The sequence below is a fragment of the Mustelus asterias genome, unplaced genomic scaffold, assembly GCF_964213995.1.
Source record: "Mustelus asterias unplaced genomic scaffold, sMusAst1.hap1.1 HAP1_SCAFFOLD_69, whole genome shotgun sequence".
Lineage (NCBI taxonomy): Eukaryota > Metazoa > Chordata > Chondrichthyes > Carcharhiniformes > Triakidae > Mustelus > Mustelus asterias.
Genome location: NW_027590131.1, coordinates 906,866 through 931,873, shown reverse-complemented (window position 1 = coordinate 931,873; position 25,008 = coordinate 906,866). Strand labels below are relative to the sequence as shown.

The window sequence follows — 25,008 nt, the reverse complement described above, 5'->3', positions numbered from 1 at the left end:
CAGACAGTGTGTAACCCGGGGAGGATGGAGTCAGTGAGATCAGACAGTGTGTAACCCGGGGAGGATGGAGTCAGTGAGATCAGACAGTGTGTAACCCAGGGAGGATGGAGTCAGTGAGATCAGACAGTGTGTAACCCGGGGAGGATGGAGTCAGTGAGATCAGGCAGTGTGTAACCCGGGGAGGATGGAGTCAGTGAGATCAGACAGTGTGTAACCCGGGGAGGATGGAGTCAGTGAGATCAGACAGTGTGTAACCCGGGGAGGATGGAGTCAGTGAGATCAGACAGTGTGTACCCCGGGGAGGATGGAGTCAGTGAGGTCAGACAGTGTGTAACCCGGGGAGGATGGAGTCAGTGAGATCAGACAGTGTGTAACCCGGGGAGGATGGAGTCAGTGAGATCAGACAGTGTGTAACCCGGGGAGATGGAGTCAGTGAGATCAGACAGTGTGTAACCCGGGGAGGATGGAGTCAGTGAGATCAGACAGTGTGTAACCCGGGGAGGTTGGAGTCAGTGAGATCAGACAGTGTGTAACCCGGGGAGGATGGAGTCAGTGAGATCAGACAGTGTGTAACCCGGGGAGGATGGAGTCAGTGAGATCAGACAGTGTGTAACCCGGGGAGGATGGAGTCAGTGAGATCAGGCAGTGTGTAACCCAGGCAGGATGGACCGATTAGCGAGAGGCAACATGGTTTTGTGAAGGGGAGGTCGTGTCTCACTAACTTCATCGAGTTTTTTGAGGAAGTGGCGAAGATGATTGATGAGGGTAGGGCAGTGGACGTTATTTATATAGACTTCAGTAAGGCCTTTGACAAGGTTCACCATGGCCGACTGGTGCAGGTGCAGTCGCATGGGACCAGGGGTGAGCTGGCACGGTGGATACAGAACTGGCTCAGTCAAAGAAGACAGAGGGGAGAAGTGGAAGGGTGTGTTTCTGAATGGAGGCCTGTGACAAGTGACGTTCCTCATGGATCAGTGCTTGAAACTTTGCTGTTTCTAATTATATATATATATATTATATATATATATATAATGATTTGGAGGAAAATGTAACTAGATTGATTTGTAAGTTCGTAGACAGAAAAGTTGGTGGATTTGCAGATAGCGAAGATGACCATCAAAGGATACAGCAGGATATAGATCGGTTGGAGGCTTGGGTGGAGAGATGGCAGATAGAGTTTAATCCAGACATATGTGAGGTAATGCATTTTGGAAGGTCTAATACAGATAGGAAATATACAGTAAATGACAGAACCCTTAAGAATATTGATTGACAGAGGGATCTGGGTGTACAGGGATACAGGTCACTGAAAGTGGCAATGCAGGTGGACAAAGTAGTCAAGAAAGCAAAGGCACGCTTGCCTTCATCGGTTGGGGCACTGAGTTTAAAAATTAGCAAGTCATGTTGCAGCTTTATAGAACCTTAGTTAGGCTGTGCTGGGAAAAATAGTGTTCAATACTGGTCGTCACACTACCAGAAGGATCTGGAGGCATTGGAGAGGGTACAGAAAGGATGTTGCCTGGTATGGGGGGCATTAGCTATGAAGAGAGTTTGGAGAAATTTGGTTTGTCCTCACTGGAACGACGGAGGTTGAGGGGCAACTTGATAGAAGTCTACAAGATTATGAGGGGCATGGACAGAGTGGATAGTCAGAAGCTGCTTCCCAGGGTGGAAGAGTCAATTATTAGGGAGCACAGGTTTAAGGTGCGAAGGGCAAGACTTAAAGGAGATGTACGAGGCAAGTTTTTTTACACTGAGGGTGGTGGGTGTCTGGAACTCACTGCCGGGGGAGGTAGTCGAAGCAGATACGATAGTGAGTTTCAAGGGGCATTTGGACAAATACATAAATAGGATGGGAATAGAGGGATTGGGTCCCTGGAAGGGTTGGGGATTTTAGTTAATTCGGGCGGCATGGTCAGGCTAAGAGGACCTAAGGACCTGTTCCTGTGCTGTAATTTTCTTTGATGGAGTCAGTGAGATCAGACAGTGTGTAACCCGGGGAGGATGGAGTCAGTGAGATCAGACAGTGTGTAACCCGGGGAGGATGGAGTCAGTGAGATCAGACAGTGTGTAACCCGGGGAGGATGGAGTCAGTGAGATCAGACAGTGTGTAACCCGGGGAGGATGGAGTCAGTGAGATCAGACAGTGTGTAACCCGGGGAGGATGGAGTCAGTGAGATCAGACAGTGTGTAACCCGGGGAGGATGGAGTCAGTGAGATCAGACAGTGTGTAACCCGGGGAGGATGGAGTCAGTGAGGTCAGACGGTGTGTAACCCAGGGAGGATGGAGTCAGTGAGATCAGACAGTGTGTAACACGAGGGGGATGGAGTCAGTGAGGTCAGACAGTGTGTAACCCGGGGAGGATGGAGTCAGTGGCTCAGTTCAGTAGTTGCCATCCAAAGTAAACATCCGAACACTACATAAATAATAAAAGTTAGGATCAATTAAGCCAGGTTCGATTCTGAGATTTGACTTGTCCAGTGGGATCAGCTGGAATCTTAACTCACTGTTTAAACCGTGCTGCAGTTTGTTGGGGTGTATTTTACCGTCCCACATGGCAGGAGAATCAGAGCGGGGGAGGGGCAGATCATGGAAAGGTCTGTTGATCTCGAGTGGGATTTTCTGGTTTCGTCACTGTCTGGATTCACCTTATAGCCCCCAGCTATCTATTGGACAGTACCAGAGCTCCCTCCATCTGTGACTGGGATGAACCTCTAGATGGTCACTCAATTCCTCTTCCTGCTCAGACCCTGTTCTCTTTTAACTTTGTATTTGAACCGTTGATTCTTGCTCAAAATCTGGAACTTTGTCCTGTAAGAAATTACGATTTTAATTATTTTCTGAACCTACCCGCATCCATTTTCACTCTTGTTGAAGATGTTGGATCTGATCCTTCAGCCATGGTGGTGTTAGACGATCCCGTATTCTGACACCCTGTAACAAATACAAGTTTCCATGTAAAATTCCACCGAGAAACTCCCCATAACAGCCATACATTTTACATGTAATATTTCAGGAAATTTCTTTGTGACGTGGAGTCACTGCTAATTCTGTTCAATTCTTGAAATATAAAGAGAAGGTGCTGGAAAATCCCAGCAGGTCTGGCAGCATCTGAGGGAAAGAAAACAGAGTAAACATGTTGAGTCCACGATGGCTCTTGGTTCGAACCCCAATGTTATCTCTGTTTCTCTCTCCACGATGCTGCCACAGCTACTGAGTTTTTCCAGCATTTTCTGTTTTTGTTCCAGATCGCCAGTATTTCATTTTTACTCGACCTGTGTATTCTGATTTGAAACGCGTCCAGGCAAGCCCAGGCAATCTGCAAATGTTCTTTCTCCATTGGGCTTGGCTTTCTTTCAGCAGCATCACAGGTAGAGACCGCTGACATTCCCTGTCAGTCCTCAATAACCAGTTATTAATAATTATAATTTAAATTATGCTCAGTTCCAGACAAGATGCTGAGTTGTTTGAGCTCAATATAGGCAGTTCCCAATACCAGCTATCTATAGGACAATTCCAGTACTCAGGAACTCCCTCACCTGTGACGCTGATGTCACTCCAGATGGTCACTCACTTCCCTCTTTCTACCCAGCCACTAGAAATATTTACCTCACAAAATGCAGCATCTCTCCTGGAACCAAACATAGTTTTACTTCCAATTATTAATAAGTAGTTTCAGTTTCCTCAGGACTTCTTTGTCTGGTAACCTAACAGTCCAGGCTCAATTCCCTCTCAAATCTATCCATTGAGTCATCTGGAGAAGAGCTTTTTTCTTCATTCAGACACTTGCAAAGACCTCTGTGTGTCGGATAGATTCTAATTGCGCAATTAATAACCGGTCTCAGTTTCCAAAGGACCTCTGTTTGGTAAACTCACAGAGCGGGTGCAATTCCCTCTCTATCAAATCTATCCATTATGTCATCTGGAGAAGAGCTCATTGATTATTACAGACAGTGCACGCTTCCAGGTGCAAAGATCGGTGTCTATCTGACACCTGCACCAGTCTGCCATGAGGGACCCAGTCAAAGGATCATTAAGATCATTGAAAGAATGTGCCCGCTTTGCTATGGGTACGATTGTGCAAAGCCCGACTGTGATTTACTTCAAGGTGAAAGTGAATGGAAAATTTGGGTTTGAGGGTATAAAGCTACAGGAGGATGGAGTCAGTGAGATCAGACAGTGTGTAACCCGGGGAGGATGGAGTCAGTGAGATCAGACAGTGTGTAACCCGGGGAGGATGGAGTCAGTGAGGTCAGACAGTGTGTAACCCGGGGAGGATGGAGTCAGTGAGCTCAGACAGTGTGTAACCCGGGGAGGATGGAGTCAGTGAGATCAGACAGTGTGTAACCCGGGGAGGATGGAGTCAGTGAGCTCAGACAGTGTGTAACCCGGGGAGGATGGAGTCAGTGAGATCAGACAGTGTGTAACCCGGGGAGGATGGAGTCAGTGAGCTCAGACAGTGTGTAACCCGGGGAGGATGGAGTCAGTGAGATCAGACAGTGTGTAACCCGGGGAGGATGGAGTCAGTGAGATCAGACAGTGTGTAACCCGGGGAGGATGGAGTCAGTGAGATCTGACAGTGTGTATCCCGGGGAGGATGGAGTCAGTGAGATCAGACAGTGTGTAACCCGGGGAGGATGGAGTCAGTGAGATCAGACAGTGTGTAACCCAGGGAGGATGGAGTCAGTGAGTTCAGACAGTATGTAACCCGGGGAGGATGGAGGCAGTGAGATCAGACAGTGTGTAACCCGGGGAGGATGGAGGCAGTGAGATCAGACAGTGTGTAACCCGGGGAGGATGGAGTCAGTGAGATCAGACAGTGTGTAACCCGGGGAGGATGGAGTCAGTGAGATCAGACAGTGTGTAACCCGGGGAGGATGGAGTCAGTGTGATCAGACAGTGTGTAACCCGGGGAGGATGGAGTCAGTGAGATCAGACAGTGTGTAACCCGGGGAGGATGGAGTCAGTGAGATCAGACAGTGTGTAACCCGGGGAGGATGGAGTCAGTGAGATCAGACAGTGTGTAACCCGGGGAGGATGGGGTCAGTGAGATCAGACAGCGTGTAACCCGGGCAGGATGGAGACAGTGAGATCAGACAGTGTGTAACCCGGGGAGGATGGGGTCAGTGAGATCAGACAGTGTGTAACCCGGGGAGGATGGAGTCAGTGAGATCAGACAGTGTGTAACCCGGGGAGGATGGGGTCAGTGAGATCAGACAGTGTGTAACCCGGGCAGGATGGAGACAGTGAGATCAGACAGTGTGTAACCCGGGGAGGATGGGGTCAGTGAGATCAGACAGTGTGTAACCCGGGGAGGATGGAGTCAGTGAGATCAGACAGTGTGTAACCCGGGGAGGATGGAGTCAGTGAGGTCAGACAGTGTGTACCCCGGGGAGAGTGGACAGATTAGCGAGAGGCAACATGGTTTTGTGAAGGGGAGGTCATGTCTCACTAACTTCATCGAGTTTTTTGAGGAAGTGGTGAAGATGATTGATGAGGGTAGGGCAGTGGATGTTGTTTACATAGACTTCAGTAAGGCCTTTGACAAGGTTCATCATGGCCGACTGGTGCATGGGACCAGGGATGAGCTGGCAAGGTGGATACAGAACTGGCTCAGTCAAAGAAGACAGAGGGTAGAAGTGGAAGGGTGTGTTTCTGAATGGAGGCCTGTGACAAGTAACGTTCCTCATGGATCAGTGCTTGAACCTTTGCTGTTCCTAATATATTTGGAGGAAAATGTAACTAGATTGATTTGTAAGTTCGTGGTCGACAGAAAAGTTGGTGGATTTGCGGATAGCGATGATGACCGTCAAAGGACACAGCAGGATATGGATCAGTTGGAGTCTTGGGTGGAGAGATGGCAGATAGAGTTTAATCCAGACATATGTGAGGTAATGCATTTTGAAAGGGCCATCTAATACAGATAGGAAATAGACAGTAAATGACAGAACCCTTAACATTATTGATTGGCAGAGGGAAGTGGGTGTACAGGTACACAGGTCACTGAAAGTGGCAATGCAGGTGGAGAAGGTAGTCAAGAAGGCAAAGGCACGCTTGCCTTCATCGGTTGGGGCATTGAGCTTAAAAATTGGCAAGACATGTTGCAGCTTTATAGAACCTTAGTTAGGCTGTGCTGGGAAAAATAGTGTTCAATACTGGTCGTCACACTACCAGAAAGATCTGGAGGCTTTGGAGAGGGTACAGAAAGGATGTTGCCTGGTATGGAGGGCATTAGCTATGAAGAGAGTTTGGAGAAATTTGGTTTGTCCTCACTGGAACGACGGAGGTTGAGGGGCAACTTGATAGAAGTCTACAAGATTATGAGGGGCATGGACAGAGTGGATAGTCAGAAGCTGCTTCCCAGGGTGGAAGAGTCAATTATTAGGGAGCATAGGTATAAGGTGCGAAGGGCAAGACTTAAAGGAGATGTACGAGGCAAGTTTTTTTACACTGAGGGTGGTGGGTGTCTGGAACTCACTGCCGGGGGAGGTAGTCGAAGCAGATACGATTGTGAGTTTCAAGGGGCATTTGGACAAATACATAAATAGGATGGGAATAGAGGGATAGGGTCCCTGGAAGGGTTGGGGATTTTAGTTAATTCGGGCGGCATGGTCAGGCTAAGAGGACCGAAGGACCTGTTCCTGTGCTGTAATTTTCTTTGATGGAGTCAGTGAGACCAGACAGTGTGTAACCCGGGGAGGATGGAGTCAGTGAGATCAGACAGTGTGTAACCCGGGGAGGATGGAGTCAGTGAGATCAGACAGTGTGTAACCCGGGGAGGATGGAGTCAGTGAGATCAGACAGTGTGTAACCCGGGGAGGATGGAGTCAGTGAGATCAGGCAGTGTGTAACCCGGGGAGGATGGGGTCAGTGAGATCAGGCAGTGTGTAACCCGGGGAGGATGGGGTCAGTGAGATCAGGCAGTGTGTAACCCGGGGAGGGAGTCAGTGAGATCAAACAGTGTGTAACCCGGGGAGGATGGAGTCAGTGGCTCAGTTCAGTAGTTGCCATCCAAAGTAAACATCCGAACACTACAGAAATAATAAAAGTAAGGACCAATTAAGCCAGGTTCGATCCTGAGATTTGACTTGTCCAGTGGTATCAGCTGGAATCTTAACTCACTGTTTAAACCGTGCTGCAGTTTGTTGGGGTGTATTTTACCGTCCCACATGGCAGGAGAATCAGAGCGGGGGAGGGGCAGATCATGGAAAGGTCCGTTGATCTCGAGTTGGATTTTCTGGTTTCGTCACTGTCTAGATTCACCTTATAGCCCTCAGCTATCTATTGGACAGTACCAGAGCTCATGAGCTCCCTACATCTGTGACTGGGATGAACCTCTAGATGGTCACTCAATTCCTCTTCCTGCTCAGACCCTGTTCTCTTTTAACTTTGTATTTGAACCATTGATTCTTGCTCAAAATCTGGAACTTTGTCCTGTATGAAATTACGATTTTATTTATTTTCTGAACCTACCTGCATTCATTTTCACTCTTGTTGAAGATGTTGGATCTGCTATGGTGGTGTTAGACGATCCCATATTCTGACACCCTATAACAAATACAATTTTCCACATAAAATTCCACCGAGAAACTCCTCATAACAGCCATACATTTTACATGTAACATTTCAGGAAATTTATTTGCGACGCGGAGTCACTGCTAATTCTGTTCAATTTTCGAAATATAAAGAGGTGCTGGAAAATCCCAACAGGTCCGGCTGCATCTGACGGAAAGAAAACAGAGTAAACATGTTGAGTCCACGATGACTCTTGGTTCGAACCTCAATGTTATCTCTGTTTCTCTCTCCACGATGCTGCCACAGCTACTGAGTTTTTCCAGCATTTTCTGTTTTTGTTCCAGATCGCCAGTATTTCATTCTTACTCGACCTTTGTATTCTGATTTGAAACGCGTCCAGGCAAGCCCAGGCAATCTGCAAATGTTATTTTGCCTTTGGGCTTGGCTTTCTTTCAGCAGCATCACAGGTAGAGACCGCTGACATTCCCTGTCAGTCCTCAATAACCAGTTATTAATAATTATAATTTAAATTATGCTCAGTTCCAGACAAGAAGCTAAGTTGTTTGAGCTCAATATAGGCAGTTCCCAATACCAGCTATCTATAGGACAATTCCAGTACTCAGGAACTCCCTCACCCGTGACGCTGATGTCTCTCCAGATGGTCACTCACTTCCCTCTTTCTACCCAGCCACTAGAAATATTTACCTCACAAAATGCAGCATCTCTCCTGGAACCAAACATAGTTTTACTTCCAATTATTAATAAGTAGTTTCAGTTTCCTCAGGACTTCTTTGTCTGGTAAACTAACAGTCCAGGCTCAATTCCCTATCAAATCTATCCATTGTGTCATCTGGAGAAGAGCTTTTTGCTTCATTCAGACACTTGCACGTGCAAAGACCTCTGTGTGTCGGATAGATTCTAATTATCAGATTAGCAAAGTAATCTGTTGCGCAATTAATAACCGGTCTCAGTTTCCAAAGGACCTCTGTTTGGTAAACTCACAGTGCGGGTGCAATTCCCTCTCTATCAAATCTATCCATTGTGTCATCTGGAGAAGAGCTCATTGATTATTACAGACACTGCACGCTTCCAGGTGCAAAGATCGGTGTCTATCTGACACCTGCACCAGTCTGCCATGAGGGACCCTGTCAAAGGATCATTAAGATCATTGAAAGAATGTGCCCGCTTTGCTATGGGTACGATTGTGCAAAGCCTGACTGTGATTTACTTCAAGGTGAAAGTGAATGGAAAATTTGGGTTTGAGGGTATAAAGCTACAGGAGGATGGAGTCAGTGAGATCAGACAGTGTGTAACCCGGGGAGGATGGAGTCAGTGAGATCAGACAGTGTGTAACCCGGGTTACACACTGTCTGATCTCACTGACTCCATCCTCCCCGGGTTACACACTGTCTGATCTCACTGACTCCATCCTCCCCGGGTTACACACCGTCTGATCTCACTGACTCCATCCTCCCCGGGTTACACACTGTCTGATCTCACTGACTCCATCCTCCTGTAGCTTTATACCCTCAAACCCATATTTTCCATTCACTTTCACCTTGCAGTAAATCACAGTCGGACTTTTCACAATCGTACCCATAGCAAAGCGGACACATTCCGTCACGTTCAATGATCTTAATGATCCTTTGACAAGGTCCCTCATGGGAGGTTAGTTAGGAAGGTTCAGTCGCTGGGTCTACATGGGGAGGTAGTAAATTGGATAAGACACTGGCTCAATGGAAGAAGCCAGAGAGTGGTTGTGGAGGATTGCTTCTCTGAGTGGAGGCCTGTGACTAGTGGTGTGCCGCAGGGATCGGTGTTGGGTCCATTGTTGTTTGTCATCTATATCAATGATCTGGATGATGTGGTAAATTGGATCAGCAAGTTTGCTGATGATACAAAGATTGGAGGTGTAGTGGACAGTGAGGAAGGTTTTCAAAGCTTGCAGATGGATTTGGACCAACTAGAAAAATGGGCTGAAAAATGGCAAATGGAATTTAACGCAGACAAGTGTGAGATATTGCACTTTGGAAGGACAAATCAAAGTAGAACGGACAGGGTAAATGGTAGGACTCTGAAGAGTGCAGCTGAACAGAGGGATCTGGGAATACAGGGACAGAATTCCCTAAAAGTGACGTCACAGGTGGATAGGGTCGTAAAGAGTGCCTTTGGTACATTGGCCTTTATAAATCGGAGTATCGAGTATAAAAGCTGGAGTGTTATGGTAAGGTTATATAAGGCATCGGTGAGGCCGAATTTGGAGTATTGTGTACAGTTTTGGTCACCTAGTTACAGGAAGGATGTAAATAAGATTGAAAGAGTGCAGAGAAGGTTCACAAGGATGTTGCCGGGACTTGAGAAGCTGAGTTACAGAGAGAGATTGAACAGGTTGGGACTTTATTCCCTGGAGCGTAGAAGATTGAGGGGAGATTTGATAGAGGTGTATAAGATTTTGATGGGTATTGATAGAGTGAATGCAAGCAGGCTTTTTCCGCTGAGGCTAGGGGAGAAAAAAACCAGAGGGCATGGGTTAAGGGTGAAAGGAGAAAAGTTTAAAGGGAATATTAGGGGGGGCTTCTTCACGCAGAGAGTGGTGGGAGTGTGGAATGAGCTGCCGGATAAAGTGGTAAATGCGGGGTCACTTTTAACATTTAAGAAAAACTTGGACGGGTTCATGGATGAGAGGGTTGGAGGGATATGGTCCAAGTGCAGGTCAGTGGGACTCGGCATAAAATGGTTCGGCACAGACAAGAAGGGCCAAAAGGCCTGTTTCTGAGCTGTAATTTTCTATGGTTCTATGCTTCTATCCTTTGACAAGGTCCCTCATGGCAGACTGGTGCAAAAGGTGAAGTCGCATTGGATCAGAGGTGAGCTGGCAAGGTGGATACAAAACTGGCTCGGTCAAAGAAGACAGAGGGTAGCAGTGGAAGGGCGCATTTCTGAATGGAGGGCTGTGACAAGTGCTGTTCCTCAGGGATCAGTGATGGGACCTCTCCTGTTTGTAATACAGTGGAACCGATTTAGCGCAAATTCGGAAATAACGCGATGAATCATTGGACCCATTTTTTTAAACCCTGATTGGACCCCGAAATAGGACCCCGATTTAGCGCGACCCTGCTTTTTTCGCGATAACATTTTATGGACCCCAACCATCGCGTTATAACGGGGTCGCAGTATATATATAAATGATTTGGAGGAAAATGTAACTGGTTTGATTAATAAGTTTGCGGATAACATAAAAGTTGGTGGATTTGCGGATAGTGACGAGGACCATCAGAGGATACAGCAGGATATAGATCAGTTGGAGACTTGGGTGGAGAGATGGCAGATGGAGTTTAATCCGGACAAATGTGAAGTAATGCATTTTGGAAGGTCTAATACAGATTGGAAATGTACAGTAAATGGCAGAACCCTTAACAGTATTGATAGGCAAAGGGATCTGGGTGTACAGGTACACAGGTCACTGAAAGTGGCAATGCAGGTACAGATGTCATGCTTGCCTTCATCAGCCGGGGCATTGAGTTTAAAAATTGGCAAGTCATGTTGCAGCTTTATGGAACCTTAGTAAGGCTGCACTCGGAATATAGTGTTCAATTCTGGTCGCCACTCTACCAGAAGGATGTGGAGGCTTTGGAGAGGGTACAGAAAAGATTTACCAGGATGTCGCCTGGTAGGAGGACATTAGACATGAGAAGAGGTTGGAGAAACTTGGTTTGTTCTCACTGGAACGACGAAGGCTGAGGGGCGACCTGAAAGAAGTCTACAAGATTATGAGAGGCATGGACAGAGTGGATAGTCAGAAGCTTTTTCTCAGGGTGGTAGAATCAATTACTAGGGGGCACAGCTTCAAGGTACGCGGTTTAAAGGATTTGTGCGGGGCAGACTTTTTACACAGATGGTGGTGGGTGCCTGGAACTCGTTGCTGGGGAAGGTAGTGGAAGCGGGGAGGGTAGTGACTTTTAAGGGGCGTCTTGACAAGTCCATGAATAGGATGGGAATAGAGGGATATGGTCCCCGGAAGGGTAGGGGGTTTTAGTTCAGTCGGGCAGCATGGTCGGTTGAGGCTTGGAGGGCCAAAGGGCCTGTTCCTGTGCTGTAATTTTCTTTGTACTTTGATCGATGTGCATGTGCACACGTTCCCCAGTTCCTGCCCTCATTGAGAATTGTACACCTTATTTTTTGTCTCTCCGTTTTCTTCCAACCAAATGCATCAGTTCTCACTTCAATGCCACAAATTATTGCTGCCAACTATATGCCCACTTCAGCAACTTGTCATTACCCATTTGGAGTTCCACACTGTCCTCCTCACAGTTTATAATACTTCATACCTTTATGTGTTTGCAAAATTTGAAATTGTCCCTGCACATCAAGATCGAGATCAGAATATATTCCAGATAAAGCATGGGTCACAATCCCGATCCCTGGGGAACATCCCTACAACCCTTTCTCTGCCCGAAATATATCCATTGAGCATCACGTTCTGCTTCCAATTTTCAGCCATTTTTTTCTCTCTACGTTGCTAATGTCTGTTTTAGTCCATGAACTGAAACTTTTCTCACAAGTCCTCTGCATTGCTTTATATCCAATGCCTTTTTATAGTCCATGTACACCGCATTATTCTTATCGATCTTTTTTGTTTGTTTCCTCCTGATACTTTTTTTAAGCTGGCTTTTCCGATTCAAACCACTTGATTCCAAGTCACTACTAATTCTGTAGTGAATCATTACTTCTGGAAGTGTGCCCGAGATGGCATCGGAGTGTGTTGATTTCTTCCAAGTCATCCCCAATATAGCCTCTAATTCTATATTTTACTCACATTCCATGCTTTTAAAAATCTATGACTCTAACATTACATCCTGAATCTAATTAATCTCTCATCTCTCCAGTGCCAGTACACCCTTTCTCAAGTGAGAACAAAACTTCCCGTTATTCTGAGGCCATTCCCCCGAATTCTCCAGGCATGGCCATTATTTCCTTCCTGTGATTTGGAATTGGAGACCAAGAGTAGTGTGTCAAAGTTCGCAGATGACACTAGAACCTGAAGAGGGACATAGATAGTTTGATTGGGCAAGGGTCTGGCAGATGGGACTACAATGATGGTAAATGTGAGGTCATCCATTTTGGTGGGAACAGCAAAATGGACTATGATTTAAATGGTGAAAAAATGCAGCATGCTGATGTGCAGAGGGACCTGGGTGTCCTTGAGCATGAATCGCAAAAGGTTGATTTGCAGGTGCAGCAGGTAATTAAGGCAGCAAATGGAATTTTGTGCTTTATTGATAGAGGGATGGAGTTTAAAAACCAGGAAGTTATGTTGCAGCTGTATACGGTGCTGGTGAGGCCATACCTGGAGTACTGTGTACAGTTTTGTTCTCCTTATTTGAGAAAGGATATACTGGCACTGGAGGGGGTGCAGAGGAGATTCACTGGGTTGATTCCGGAGTTAAGGGGGTTAGCTTATGAGGAGAGACTGAGTAGACTGGGACTATACTCATTGGAATTTAGAAGAAGAACTGGGGGGGGGGGGGGGGGGGGGGGGGTTAATGAAGGGAATAGATAAGGAGACATGAGGTTGTTTCCACTGGCGGGTGAACTAGAATTCGGGGGAATGGCCTCAGAATAACGGGAAGCAGATTTAGGACTGAGTTGAGCAGGAACTTCATCACCCAAAGGGCTGTGAATTTGTGGAATTTCCTGCTCAGTGGAGCAGTTGAGGTTAACTCGTTGAATGTTTTTAAGGCAAAGATAGATTTTTCAACAGTAAAGGAATTGGGTGTTATGGAGAGTGGGCGGGTAAGTAGAGCTGAGTCTACAAAAAGGTCAGCCACGATCTTATTGAATGGTGGAGCAGACTCGATGGGCCTGATGGCCTGCTCCCGATCCTAGTTCTTATATTCTCCTCTATGTACTCTATGAACAGTATGTTTTGTCTGTATAGCGCGCAAGAAACAATACTTTGCACTGCATGCCAATACATGTGACAATAATAAAACAAATATTAAACTTACGAGCCAGTGCTTGCATGGATGGTCCTTAAAACCTTTTCTTTGAGCAAGGCTGTAACATTTACAATTCTCCAGTCCTCTGGTACCTCATTGGAGTCCAAGGAAACCAGAAGATTATGGCCAGGCCCTCTGCAATTTCCATTCTCATCCTTCAATATCTTTGGACACATCTTATCTGCCACTGGTGCCTTGTCAACTTTCAGTACTGACAATCTATTCCTCCTTATCAATTCTGAACCCTCTTGTGACAGAGGTTTCTCGTGTTTCCATGGCATTCGTAGCATATATCTCCTTGGTAAAGGCAGACACAAGGTATTCATTTAATACCTCAGCATGCCCTGGGCTCCAAGCAGAAATTCCCTTTTATGGTACCTATTCGCCTTACTTCCCACTTGTCACCATATTACAATGTATGTGACTATAGAAGACGTTGGGATTCACCTTTATGTTGGCTGTCAGCGTTGTCTCCGTCTTTCGAATGTGATTTTTCCCCTCCACTCTGAACCTTTTGTATCTCTTTCTGTTCTCAACTGAATTTTATACATGACACTAGTTATACACACATTTTTTTTCTTCCTTATCTTAATTTCTATCTGTTTTTCATCCAGGGATCTCTGGTATCGTTTGTCCTTTCACTTTTGAGGGGATATAACTTGTCCGTGCCCGGACCATTTCTTTTCTGAACGTAACCCATCGCTCACCTAGTTTACCCCCATTCCTTCATTGCAGTCTAAATAAACCAGCTTTGTGCCTGCTCCACTGAAGTTGTCTCTCCCCTGAGTTAAGTGTTTATGCTCTGCATTGCCCTTCTCTATTATCGCCCTAAACCTTACAGTACAACAGAGTGCGGGTTAGGTGGATAGACCATGCGCAATTGCCCCTTAGTGTCAGAGGGTGTAGCCAGGGTAAACACATGGGGTTGTGGGGATAGGCCCTGGGTGGGATTGTGGTTGGTGTAGACTCAATGGACTGAATGGCCTTCTGCACTGTAGGATTCTATGACTATCTGCTCAATGACATTTGACACTTGATCTGCTTGGCCCACCTCATTTTCGAGAAGCAGGTCCGACAGTGCAGCCTTTCTTGGTGAACTGCAGGCTCATTATTGTCGAAGATTGCTCATATATTGGATCCTCTGACCCCCCTCCACCCATTATACTCCTACTGTCCAAGTATACATTCAGGTAATGAAATTGTAACTATAATTTTTGCATTTTCCAGCAATGAATTCAGATATATTCTGGGTGGTCTGTAGTCTACACAGAAGCAATATAAATGCGCCTTTATTTCTTCCTTTGCTTTAACCAAATTGATACTGTCCTTGAATCCGCTGGGACATGCTGTTTCTCCAGCACTGCGAAGCTCTCCCTTAACCAATACCGCCACCTCCTCCTCCTTTCCTTCCAGTCCCAGCTTTTCTAAACACCTTGTACCCAGTTCTGCCTTTCCTGGATCCAAGTCTCTGTCATCATCAGAGCATCAAACTTCCACACCGGAATCTGTGTCCGTAACTCACCAATCTCATTTGTTAATGCTCTGCACATTCACATACATGTGTCGAAACCCTGATTTCAACAACATTACTTTCACCCTTAATCCGCCTTCACCTATTACTACTCTCCAGACGAGTGCTATCTGTCTCTCCCAGTATTATAGAACATAGAACAGTACAGCACAGAACAGGCCCTTCAGCCCTCGATGTTGTGCCGAGCTTTATCTGAAACCAAGATCAAGCTATCCCACTCCCTATCATCCTGGTGTGCTCCATGTGCCTATCCAATAACCGCTTAAATGTTCCTAAAGTGTCTGACTCCACTGTCACTGCAGGCAGTCCATTCCACACCCCAACCACTCTCTGCGTAAAGAACCTACCTCTGATATCCTTCCTATATCTCCCACCACGATCCCTATAGTTATGCCCCCTTGTAATAGCTCCATCCACCCGAGGAAATAGTCTTTGAACGTTCACTCTATCTATCCCCTTCATCATTTTATAAACCTCGATTAAGTCTCCCCTCAGCCTCCTCCGCTCCAGAGAGAACAGCCCTAGCTCCCTCAACCTTTCCTCATAAGACCTACCCTCCAAACCAGGCAGCATCCTGGTAAATCTCCTCTGCACACTTTCCAGCGCTTCCACATCCTTCTTATAGTGAGGTGATCAGAACTGCAAACAATATTCCAAATGTGGTCTCACCAAGGTCCTGTACAGTTGCAGCATAACCCCACAGCTCTTAAACTCCAACCCCGTTAATAAAAGCTAACACACTATAGGCCTTCTTCACAGCTCTATCCACTTGAGTGGCAACCTTTAGAGACCTGTGGATATGGACCCCAAGATCTCTCTGTTCCTCCACAGTCTTCAGAACCCTACCTTTGACCCTGTAATCCACATTTAAATTAGTCCTACCAAAATGAATCACCTCACATGTATCAGGGTTAAACTCCATTTGCCATTTTTCAGCCCAGCTTTGCATCCTATCTATGTCTCTTTGCAGCCTACAACAGCCCTCCACCTCATCCACGACTCCACCAATCTTGGTGTCATCAGCAAATTTACTGATCCACCCTTCAGCCCCCTCCTCTAAGTCGTTAATAAAAATCACAAAGAGCAGAGGACCAAGCACTGATCCCTGCGGCACTCCACTAGCAACCTGCCTCCAATCCGAAAATTTTCCATCCACCACCACCCTCTGTCTTTGATCAGACAGCCAGTTACCTATCCAATCGGCCAACTTTCCCTCTATCCCACACCTCCTCACTTTCATCATAAGCCGACCATGGGGGACCTTATCAAACGCCTTACTAAAATCCATGTATATGACATCAACTGCCCTACCTTCACCAACACACCTAGTTACCTCTTCAAAAAATTCTAATCAAATTTGTGAGGCACGACTTGCCCTTCACGAATCCATGCTGACTATCCCGGATTAATCCGCATCTTTCTAAATGGTCGTAAATCCCATCTCCAAGGACCTTTTCCATCAACTTACCAACCACCGAAGTAAGACTAACCGGTCTATAATTACCAGGGTCATTTCTATTCCCTTTCTTAAACAGAGGAACAACATTCGCCATTCTCCAGTCCTCTGGCACCATCCCCGTGGACAGCGAGGACCCAAAGATCAAAGCCAAAGGCTCTGCAATCTCATCCCTTGCCTCCCAAAGAATCCTAGGATACATTTCATCAGGCCAAGGGGACTTATCGACCTTCAGTTTATTCAAAACTGCCAGGACATCCTCCCTCCGAACATCTATTTCCTCCAGCCTATTAGCCTGTAACACCTTCTCTTCCTCAAAAACATGGCCCCTCTCCTTGGTGAACACTGAAGAAAAGTATTCATTCATCACCTCGCCTATCTCTACTGACTCCATACACAAGTTCCCACTACTGTCCTTGACCAGCCCTAACCTCACCCTGGTCATTCTTTTATTCCTCACATAAGAGTAAAAAGCCTTGGGGTTTTCCTTGATACGACCCGCCAAGGACTTCTCGTGTCCCCTCCTAAGCCCCTTTTTCAGCTCATTCCTTGCTAACTTGTAACCCTCAATCGAGCCATCTGAACCTTGTTTCCTCATCCCTACATAAGCTTCCCTCTTCCTTTTCACAAGACATTCCACCTCTTTCGTGAACCATGGTTCCCTCACTCGGCCATTTCCTCCCTGCCTGACAGGGACATACCTATCAAGGACACCCAGTATTTGTTCCTTGAAAAAGTTCCACTTTTCATTCGTTCCTTTCTCTGACAGTTTCTGTTCCCAACTTATGCCCCCTAATTCTTGCCTAATCGCATCATAATTACCTCTCCCCCAATTGTAAACCTTGCCCTGCCGTACGGCCCTATCCCTCTCCATTGCAATAACAAAAGACACCGAATTGTGGTCACTATCTCCAAAGTGCTCTCTCACAACCAAATCTAACACTTGGCCCGGTTCATTTCCCAGTACCAAATCCAATGTGGCCTCACCTCTTGTCGGCCTATCCACATATTGTGTCAGGAAACCCTCCTGCACACACTGCACAAAAACTGCCCCATCCGAACTATTTGACCTACAAAGGTTCCAATCAATATTTGGAAAGTTAAAGTCCCCCATGACAACTACCCTGTGACCCCCACACATATCCATAATCTGCTTAGCAATTTCTTCCTCCACATCTCTATTACTATTTGGGGGCCTATAGTAAACTCCTAACAATGTGACCGCTCCTTTCCTATTTCTAACCTCAGCCCATATTACCTCAGTGTGCAGATCCCCCTCGAAGTGCCTTTCTGCAGCCGTTAAACTATCCTTGATTAACAATGCCACTCCTCCACCTCTTTTACCAGCTTCCCTACACTTACTGAAACATCTATACCCCGGAACGTCCAACAACCATTCCTGTCCTTGTTCTACCCACATCTCCGTAATGGCCACAACATCGTAGTCCCAAGTACCAATCCACGCCCCAAGTTCATCTACCTTGTTCCGGATGCTCCTTGCATTGAAGTAGACACACTTCAACCCACCTTCCTGTCTACCGGTACCCACCCTTGACCCTGATACCTTCCCCAATACCTCACCACCCTCACTGACTTCTGGACTACAACTCCTTTTCCCACTCCCCTGACAAATTGGTTTAAACCCCCCTGAAAAGCCGTAACAAATTTCCCTCCTGGGATATTGGTGCCCCTCTGGTTCAGGTGCACCCCGTCCTGTTTGTGCAGGTCCGACCTTCCCCAGAATGTGTTCCAATTATCCACGTATCTGAAACCCTCCCTCCTACACCATCCCTGCAACCACATGTTTAACTGCACTCTCTCCCTGTTCCTCAACTCGCTATCACGTGGCACCGGCAACGTACCAGAGATGACCACATGTTTTGTCTTGGCTCTCAGCTTCCAGCCCAGCTCCAGAAATTCCTGCTTTCAATCCCCGTCCCTTCTCTTACCTATGTCATTGGTACCAATGTGTACCACGACTTGTGACTGTTTCCCCTCCCCCTTCAGAATCCAGAAAACACGGTCTGAGACGTCACGGACCTTGGCATCTGGTAGGCAACATACCATCCGTGAGTCTCTTTTGCTGCCACAGAACCTCCTATCTATCCCTCTAACTAACGAGTCCCCAATAACTATTGCCCTCCCGCTCTGCCCCTTACCCTCCCGAGCCACAGAGACGGACACAGTCTCTTTGCGCACGCTATTATTCCTCCATATTTCTCATACCCCAGATGACTTAGGAAAAAGCCCTCACAACAACACTGGCAAGACACTCAACGAACTCGGGATCAACTATATTCAGGTGCAATCTGTCCCCCTTCTACACATGCCATCCCCCACAGAGCAAGTCCCACTGTCCCTGAAATCTGAAGCATTCCCTCCTGCACCATCTTTCCAGCCATGCTGGATGGATAAAGAGTAACAGGGTGATCTGTCTTATTTCGCTATTTCTGTACTCCCTCGCAGGTAATCCTGGTCTTATTACACGCGAGGTCCTGTCTGCTAATTTTCCACCTAGTTCCCTAAATTCTGATTGCTTTCTACCTAACCCAGAAGGAGAGCAGGAAGACGGGGAATAAGAATACTCTGAACTTGTCAGGTATTCTTGAAGATGCAAAACCACTCAAACGATGAAATAAGAATACTGGTCTGAATCAGTCTTTGATACTTTATAATGGAACACCAGTTCAACGGGGAAATAAAAATACTGGCTTGAAACTGTTCTTGTAGAATTTAAAATGCAACACCTTACTTGTGACAAATTAATTAACTTTAACTTTATATACTCAGTGTTGATGCTGCCTGTATTTAGACAAGAATCACCTAGATATACTGAGTATTATAATGCTGTGTCTATTCAGACTAGAGTCACCCAGATATACTCAGCGTTATAATGCTGTGTTTATTCAGACTAGAATCACCCAGAGACACACAGTATTGATGGTCTGCATTCAGGATGGAATCACCCAGATTTTCTCAGTGCTGAGGCTGTTTCTATTCAAACACTTTCTCACTGTTAATCGGTCACCATTTCCTCTCGCGCACGCTCAGACGGAATGCCAGCGCATGCGCATTGAGTGGTCCCGTGCCCTGTTTCCAGTTTGATTCTGCACAGGCGCATTGCCGGTCATGACTGTCCCTGCACATGCGAGAAGCCCAAGGGAGGAATTACACTGCCCCCCTCCTCGTATCCATGCAGCGAGATATCAATCAGCTGTCCCTCGCCAATAGAGAGCTCAGCCTCATTATAATCACTAATTGATAGAAAGAAACCCAGTAAGGTTGATGTATTACTGTCACATGTATGAGCACACAGTGAAAAGTATTGTTTCTTGCGCAAGATACAGAAAGCATACCATTCATAGAGAAGGAAACGAGAGAGTTCAGAATGTACTGTGACAGTCATAGATATTTTCGAGAGAGGAGGAGAGAATAGTTCAGGGACAGACAGAAAGAGAGAGAGAGAATGAGAAAGAGCGCAAATGGTTCAAGGACAGAGAGACAGCAAATGGTTCAGGGAGGGAGGAGAGCGAGAGAGCGCAAATGCTTCAGATAGGGGGAAAAGAGCAAATGCAAATTAATCCAAGATGGTGCCAGAGTGTGGTGACCTCTTGCGAGCTGTGCCCAGCAAACCCTCCAAATCTACATTTCACTATCGTTCTATGCTTCTAAAACTCCTATTCCTTTAAAGTCTCCATCAGACTTTTGAATCAACCTACGTCATATTAAGTTGATCTTTCTCGGCACCCTAACAATGACTATAACACGGCACTCTCCACTTTCCTTCTCTCTGAATGGTATGCTTTGTCCATAGAGCATGCAAGAATACTTCTCACTGTACACTAATACATGTAACAATAATAAATGGTTCAGGGAGGGAGGAGAGAGAGAGCAAATCGGGTGGCACGGTGGCAAGTGGTTTGCACGACTGCTTCACTGCGTCAGGGATCCAGGTTCGATTCCTGGCTGGGGTGACTGTTAGTCAGGAATCCTCACCTTCTCCCATGTATGTATGGGTTTCCTCTGGGTGCTCCAGTTTCTTCCAACCGTCCGAAAGACATTCTGGTTGTGAGCATTGGCCGTGTTAAATTTGCCCTCAGTGTAGCCGAACAGGAGCACGAGTGTGGTGACTGGGGGATTTTCACAGTAACTTCATTGCAGTGTTAATGTAAGCCTACTTTTGAGACTAATAAATACATTTTAAACAGAAGTGGGCGATTCAGGGTGCGAATTCACGTCATAAACCAGCTGATTGCCTCGATGCTGTGGTACCGGCTGCTCATTCTGACCCCTCCCCACCTTTGTCACAAAGATCCAGAGAACGCTCGGAGAGTTCTTCTGGGACAACAGGCTGCACTGGGTCACTGCTATGTTTGAATCTCCCGCTTAGGGAGAGCGATCAGGCACTGGTTTGCCTTCGCAACCAGATGGGGACCTTCCACCTTCAGACCCTGCAGGGAAACCTCTGCTTTGAACCCCCTCCTCGATGGTGTACCCTGGCCATGTATTTCTTCCGCCAGGTGCATGGCCTGAACTATGACATGCAGCTCCCGTTCACAGACCTGAGCGGTCTCCTTGGCTCCCTGCAAGTGTTGCCCATCTTTTACAAGGAGCTTCTGAAAGTCTGGGTCATGGTCACCTTGTTCCACATCTCTCTCCTGTCTGGAGTAGCAGCTGTCATTCGGAAGCCGCTGCTCAGGAAGCTGCTCCTCCACCAATACCATTTCAGGTGGCTGGCAGAGAGGAAGGCTGTTGCTGCCGGGTTCCAAGGTCTGGGAAGTGTTGCGTGGTGGCAGAGTGGGCTGGATGACACCCCATGAGCTAGCTGAATATGCAGCAGTGGAGGTTCAGCTCATGGCCAATGCCATCTATGACCTTAGAACCGTCAAAGAACAAAGCACAAAGAACAGTACAGCACAGGAACAGGTCCTTCGGCCCTCCAAGCCTGCACCGATCATGTGTTCCTTACAAGACCATCCGTTTGTATCCCTCTATTCCCAGTCTGTTCACGTGCCCAGACCCGACGTCACACTTGCGGTGGGATCCCATCTCAGCATGCACGTGCTCAGACGGAATTTCACATTGGCCCTAAGCCCAGACCCCACTTCCTGGATCTGGCACCCCATAGTTTGAGCTGCCTTGTGAAAATGCCCTCTGTGCCTTTTGCCACGACACGGAGGGTTTCCTGTCTGGGCTGCTGCTGCACACCTTCCACTACTGGCCCTCGCCAGACATTCCTTGGTGCGCCTTGTTACCGTCCGGCGGCGGAGATTCCCAATGGAGGTCCCGCTATGAAGGGATCCACTTCCGATACGTTGGGGTCCTGGAGTGGAGACTCATGCCCGCAGCAGTACCACGCAACCATAAATTGTACCAGTTCACGGGCTCCCAAGTATCCTGCCCTCTTTGCAGTCTTGTGGAATCTGTGGGACACGTTTACATTCACTGTCTTCGGCTGTACTCCCTTTTCGTTACCCAAAAAATATTTTATTGATGTTCTGTTTGCACTTCAGTCCCACGCTCCTGATTTACGGGCACCTGGTGCGGAGCGGTGGGGGTGGGGAAGGCAGAGGACCTCCTTCTGAACCTGCTCCTGGGCCTGGCTAGATTTGCCATAAGCAGGCCCAGGCAGAGGATAACCAAGAGGGTCGTCCCACCCGACTCTCTCTCTACTGCGGCTACATGTGTGGCAGTGCGACCCTGGAGAGGGAGCATGCGAACTCCACGGGCATCACTGAAGCCCAGCAGGGGCTGACATCCATCCCTTTAATCATCTTTTGTTTTCTTTACACTTTGCTTTATTTTGTTTGGGGCGACTCCCGGCTTTTTAAGGGGCCACTGCTTTTATTATGTCCCTCAGTTTATCTGATTTAATTGGTTTGCCAATAGGATGAGTTCAGCTGTGCGCTTGTTGGAAGGAAATTGGGAGCACAAACAATTCACACCAATGGTTTCTGTCCCTGGCTGTTACTCAGGGCCACCCAACTGATTTTACACTTTGATCTTCAAGAACTAAGGGTCATCTCTCACGACACCACTAATGCCCTCTCTGATATACACAAATTGCCCCACCACTGGCTCCCTGTTTTTTATCGTCGCTGCTTCCTCACTTCCCATCTCAATTTCTATCTTCCCTGCGTCTGTATCAGTGTGTCTCTCTCCAGCTCACTGTTTTTCCTCTTCTCCCTGACCCCCGTCTGTCTCAGTGTCGGTTCGCCCTGGACTCTCTCTCCTTTCTGATTAACATATCTCATCGCCTCTGTCTATCTCCAGAATCTGCCTCACACGGACTGATCCCCTCGCCTGGCCCCCCACCCAGCTGCTTTCTCTCCACCGGTTGGTGTCCACACCTCTGTCTCTGGTACTGAGATCAGTCAGATCGTTACCCTGGCAACACAGGAAATCGCTCAGCAAAAATAACTGAAAACGGAAATAACAAAACCACCACAACACACCCTCAGTTCAGTTCAGAGGAAGATTAACCCAGAACAGTCAACCAGTTCTGTTTAACAATTAAACTGCAATTCCAATATTGCGTGTTTTACGGACCAAAACGTGACACTGTCGGGGGCTTGTGAAATTCAGGCGCGGTGTTTCACGAGACACAAACTGCTCCAACTCCATGGTACATCACACAGCCTTACACTGGATAATTGTGCTTGGTGCTCACACACTCCATATCTCACTCAGCATTTCCAACCTCACCTTAACATCTTTTTGTACTTGCTACAGGACCAGAGTAAATGGAACTTCCTCTTACCTTCCTCTCCAGAAAATATATGGAAGCTGTTTGAATGCGAAGGGTTCTCTCTGGCTGGCGCTCTCACAATACTGTGCTGGTTCACCTCTTACAGTTCTTCAGGCCACAAACCCTGCTGAATTGCAACTGTGGATTTTCACAATTAATCCAGCGCTCCCCCGGAGATCTGATTATGCCAAGAGAGAAAGAGAGTCAAATAGAGCCAGTGTGAATCAAAATGACAAGTTAGCCACATACCCGACATCAAAAGAAGCTGAAGGGGAAGCAGGAGTGTTGGAAATGTTTCAATTACAATCTTAACATTCGACATATTAACGAAGTTCACAAACTATCTGATCTCACTGACTCCATCCTCCCCGGGTTACACAGTGTCTGATCTCACTGACTCCATCCTCCCCGGGTTACACACTGTCTGATCTCACTGACTCCATCCTCCCCGGGTTACACACTGTCTGATCTCACTGACCCCATCCTCCCCGGGTTACACACTGTCTGATCTCACTGACTCCATCCTCCCCGGGTTACACACTGTCTGATCTCACTGACTCCATCCTCCCCGGGTTACACACTGTCTGATCTCACTGACCCCATCCTCCCCGGGTTACACACTGTCTGATCTCACTGACTCCATCCTCCCCGGGTTACACACTGTCTGATCTCACTGACTCCATCCTCCCCGGGTTACACACTGTCTGATCTCACTGACTCCATCCTCCCCGGGTTACACACTGCCTGATCTATCTGACTGCATCAAAGAAAATTACAGCACAGGAACTGGTCCTTAGGTCCTCTTAGCCTGACCATGCTGCCTGACTTAACTAAAATCCCCAACCCTTCCAGGGACCCTATCCCTCTATTCCCATCCTATTTACGTATTTGTCCAAATGTCCCTTAAATCTCACTATCGTATCTGCTTCGACGACTCCCCCAGCAGTGAGTTCCAGACACTCACCACCCTCAGTGTAAAAATGCTTGCCTCGTACATCTCCTTTAAGTCTTGCCCTTCGCACCTTAAACCTATGCTCCCTAATAATTGACTCTTCCACCCTGTGAAGCAGCTTCTGACTATCCACTCTGTCCATGCCCCTCATAATCTTGTAGACTTCTATCAAGTCGCCCCTCAACCTCCGTCATTCCAGTGAGGACAAACCAAGTTTCTCCAAACTCTCTTCATAGCTAATGCCCTCCATACCAGGCAACATCCTTTCTGTACCCTCTCCAAAGCCTCCACATCCTTCTGGTAGCGTGACGACCAGTATTGAACACTATGTTCCCAGCGCAACCTAACTAAGGTTCTATAAAGCTGCAACATGTCTTGCCAATTTTTAAACTCAATGCCCCAACCGATGAAGGCAAGCGTGCCTTTGCCTTCTTGACTACCTTCTCCACCTGCATTGCCACTTTCAGTGAACTGTGTACCTGTCCACCCAGATACCTCTGCCAATCAATAATCTTAAGGGTTCTGTCATTTACTGTATATTTTCGATCTGTATTAGACCTTCCAAAATGCATTACCTCACATATGTCTGGATTAAACTCTATCTGCCATCTCTCCGCCCAAGTCTCCAACTGATCTATATCCTGCTGTATCCTCTGATGGTCATCATCGCTATCCGCAAATCCACCAACTTTTCTGTCGTCCACGAACTTACTAATCAATCTAGTTACATTTTCCTCCAAATCATTTATATATATATATGTTACGAACAGCAAAGGTTCAAGCACTGGTCAATGAGGAACGTCATT

The 25,008-nt window shown here is 46.9% G+C and overlaps 1 protein-coding gene across 6 annotated transcripts in view; it reads right to left on the bottom strand.

Annotated features, from left to right (window-relative positions):
- The window catches only part of LOC144483448 (NACHT, LRR and PYD domains-containing protein 3-like), a 396,724-nt gene that overhangs the window by 63,008 nt on the left and 308,708 nt on the right, over positions 1 to 25,008 (bottom strand). For 3 of the 6 annotated variants that reach the window (XM_078202134.1, XM_078202136.1, XM_078202135.1), the window contains exons 2-4: positions 23,263 to 23,428; positions 7,475 to 7,549; positions 2,852 to 2,935 (exon numbers count right to left, since the gene is read on the bottom strand). The exons of 1 other annotated variant lie outside the window; for it this stretch is intronic. In XM_078202134.1, coding sequence (XP_078058260.1) covers positions 2,852 to 2,935; positions 7,475 to 7,538 — 148 coding nt within the window. In that variant the 5' untranslated portion in view covers positions 7,539 to 7,549; positions 23,263 to 23,428. The remainder of the gene's footprint in view (positions 1 to 2,851; positions 2,936 to 7,474; positions 7,550 to 23,262; positions 23,429 to 25,008) is intronic. 2 more of the 6 variants (XM_078202138.1, XM_078202137.1) reach the window with 2 other exon arrangements.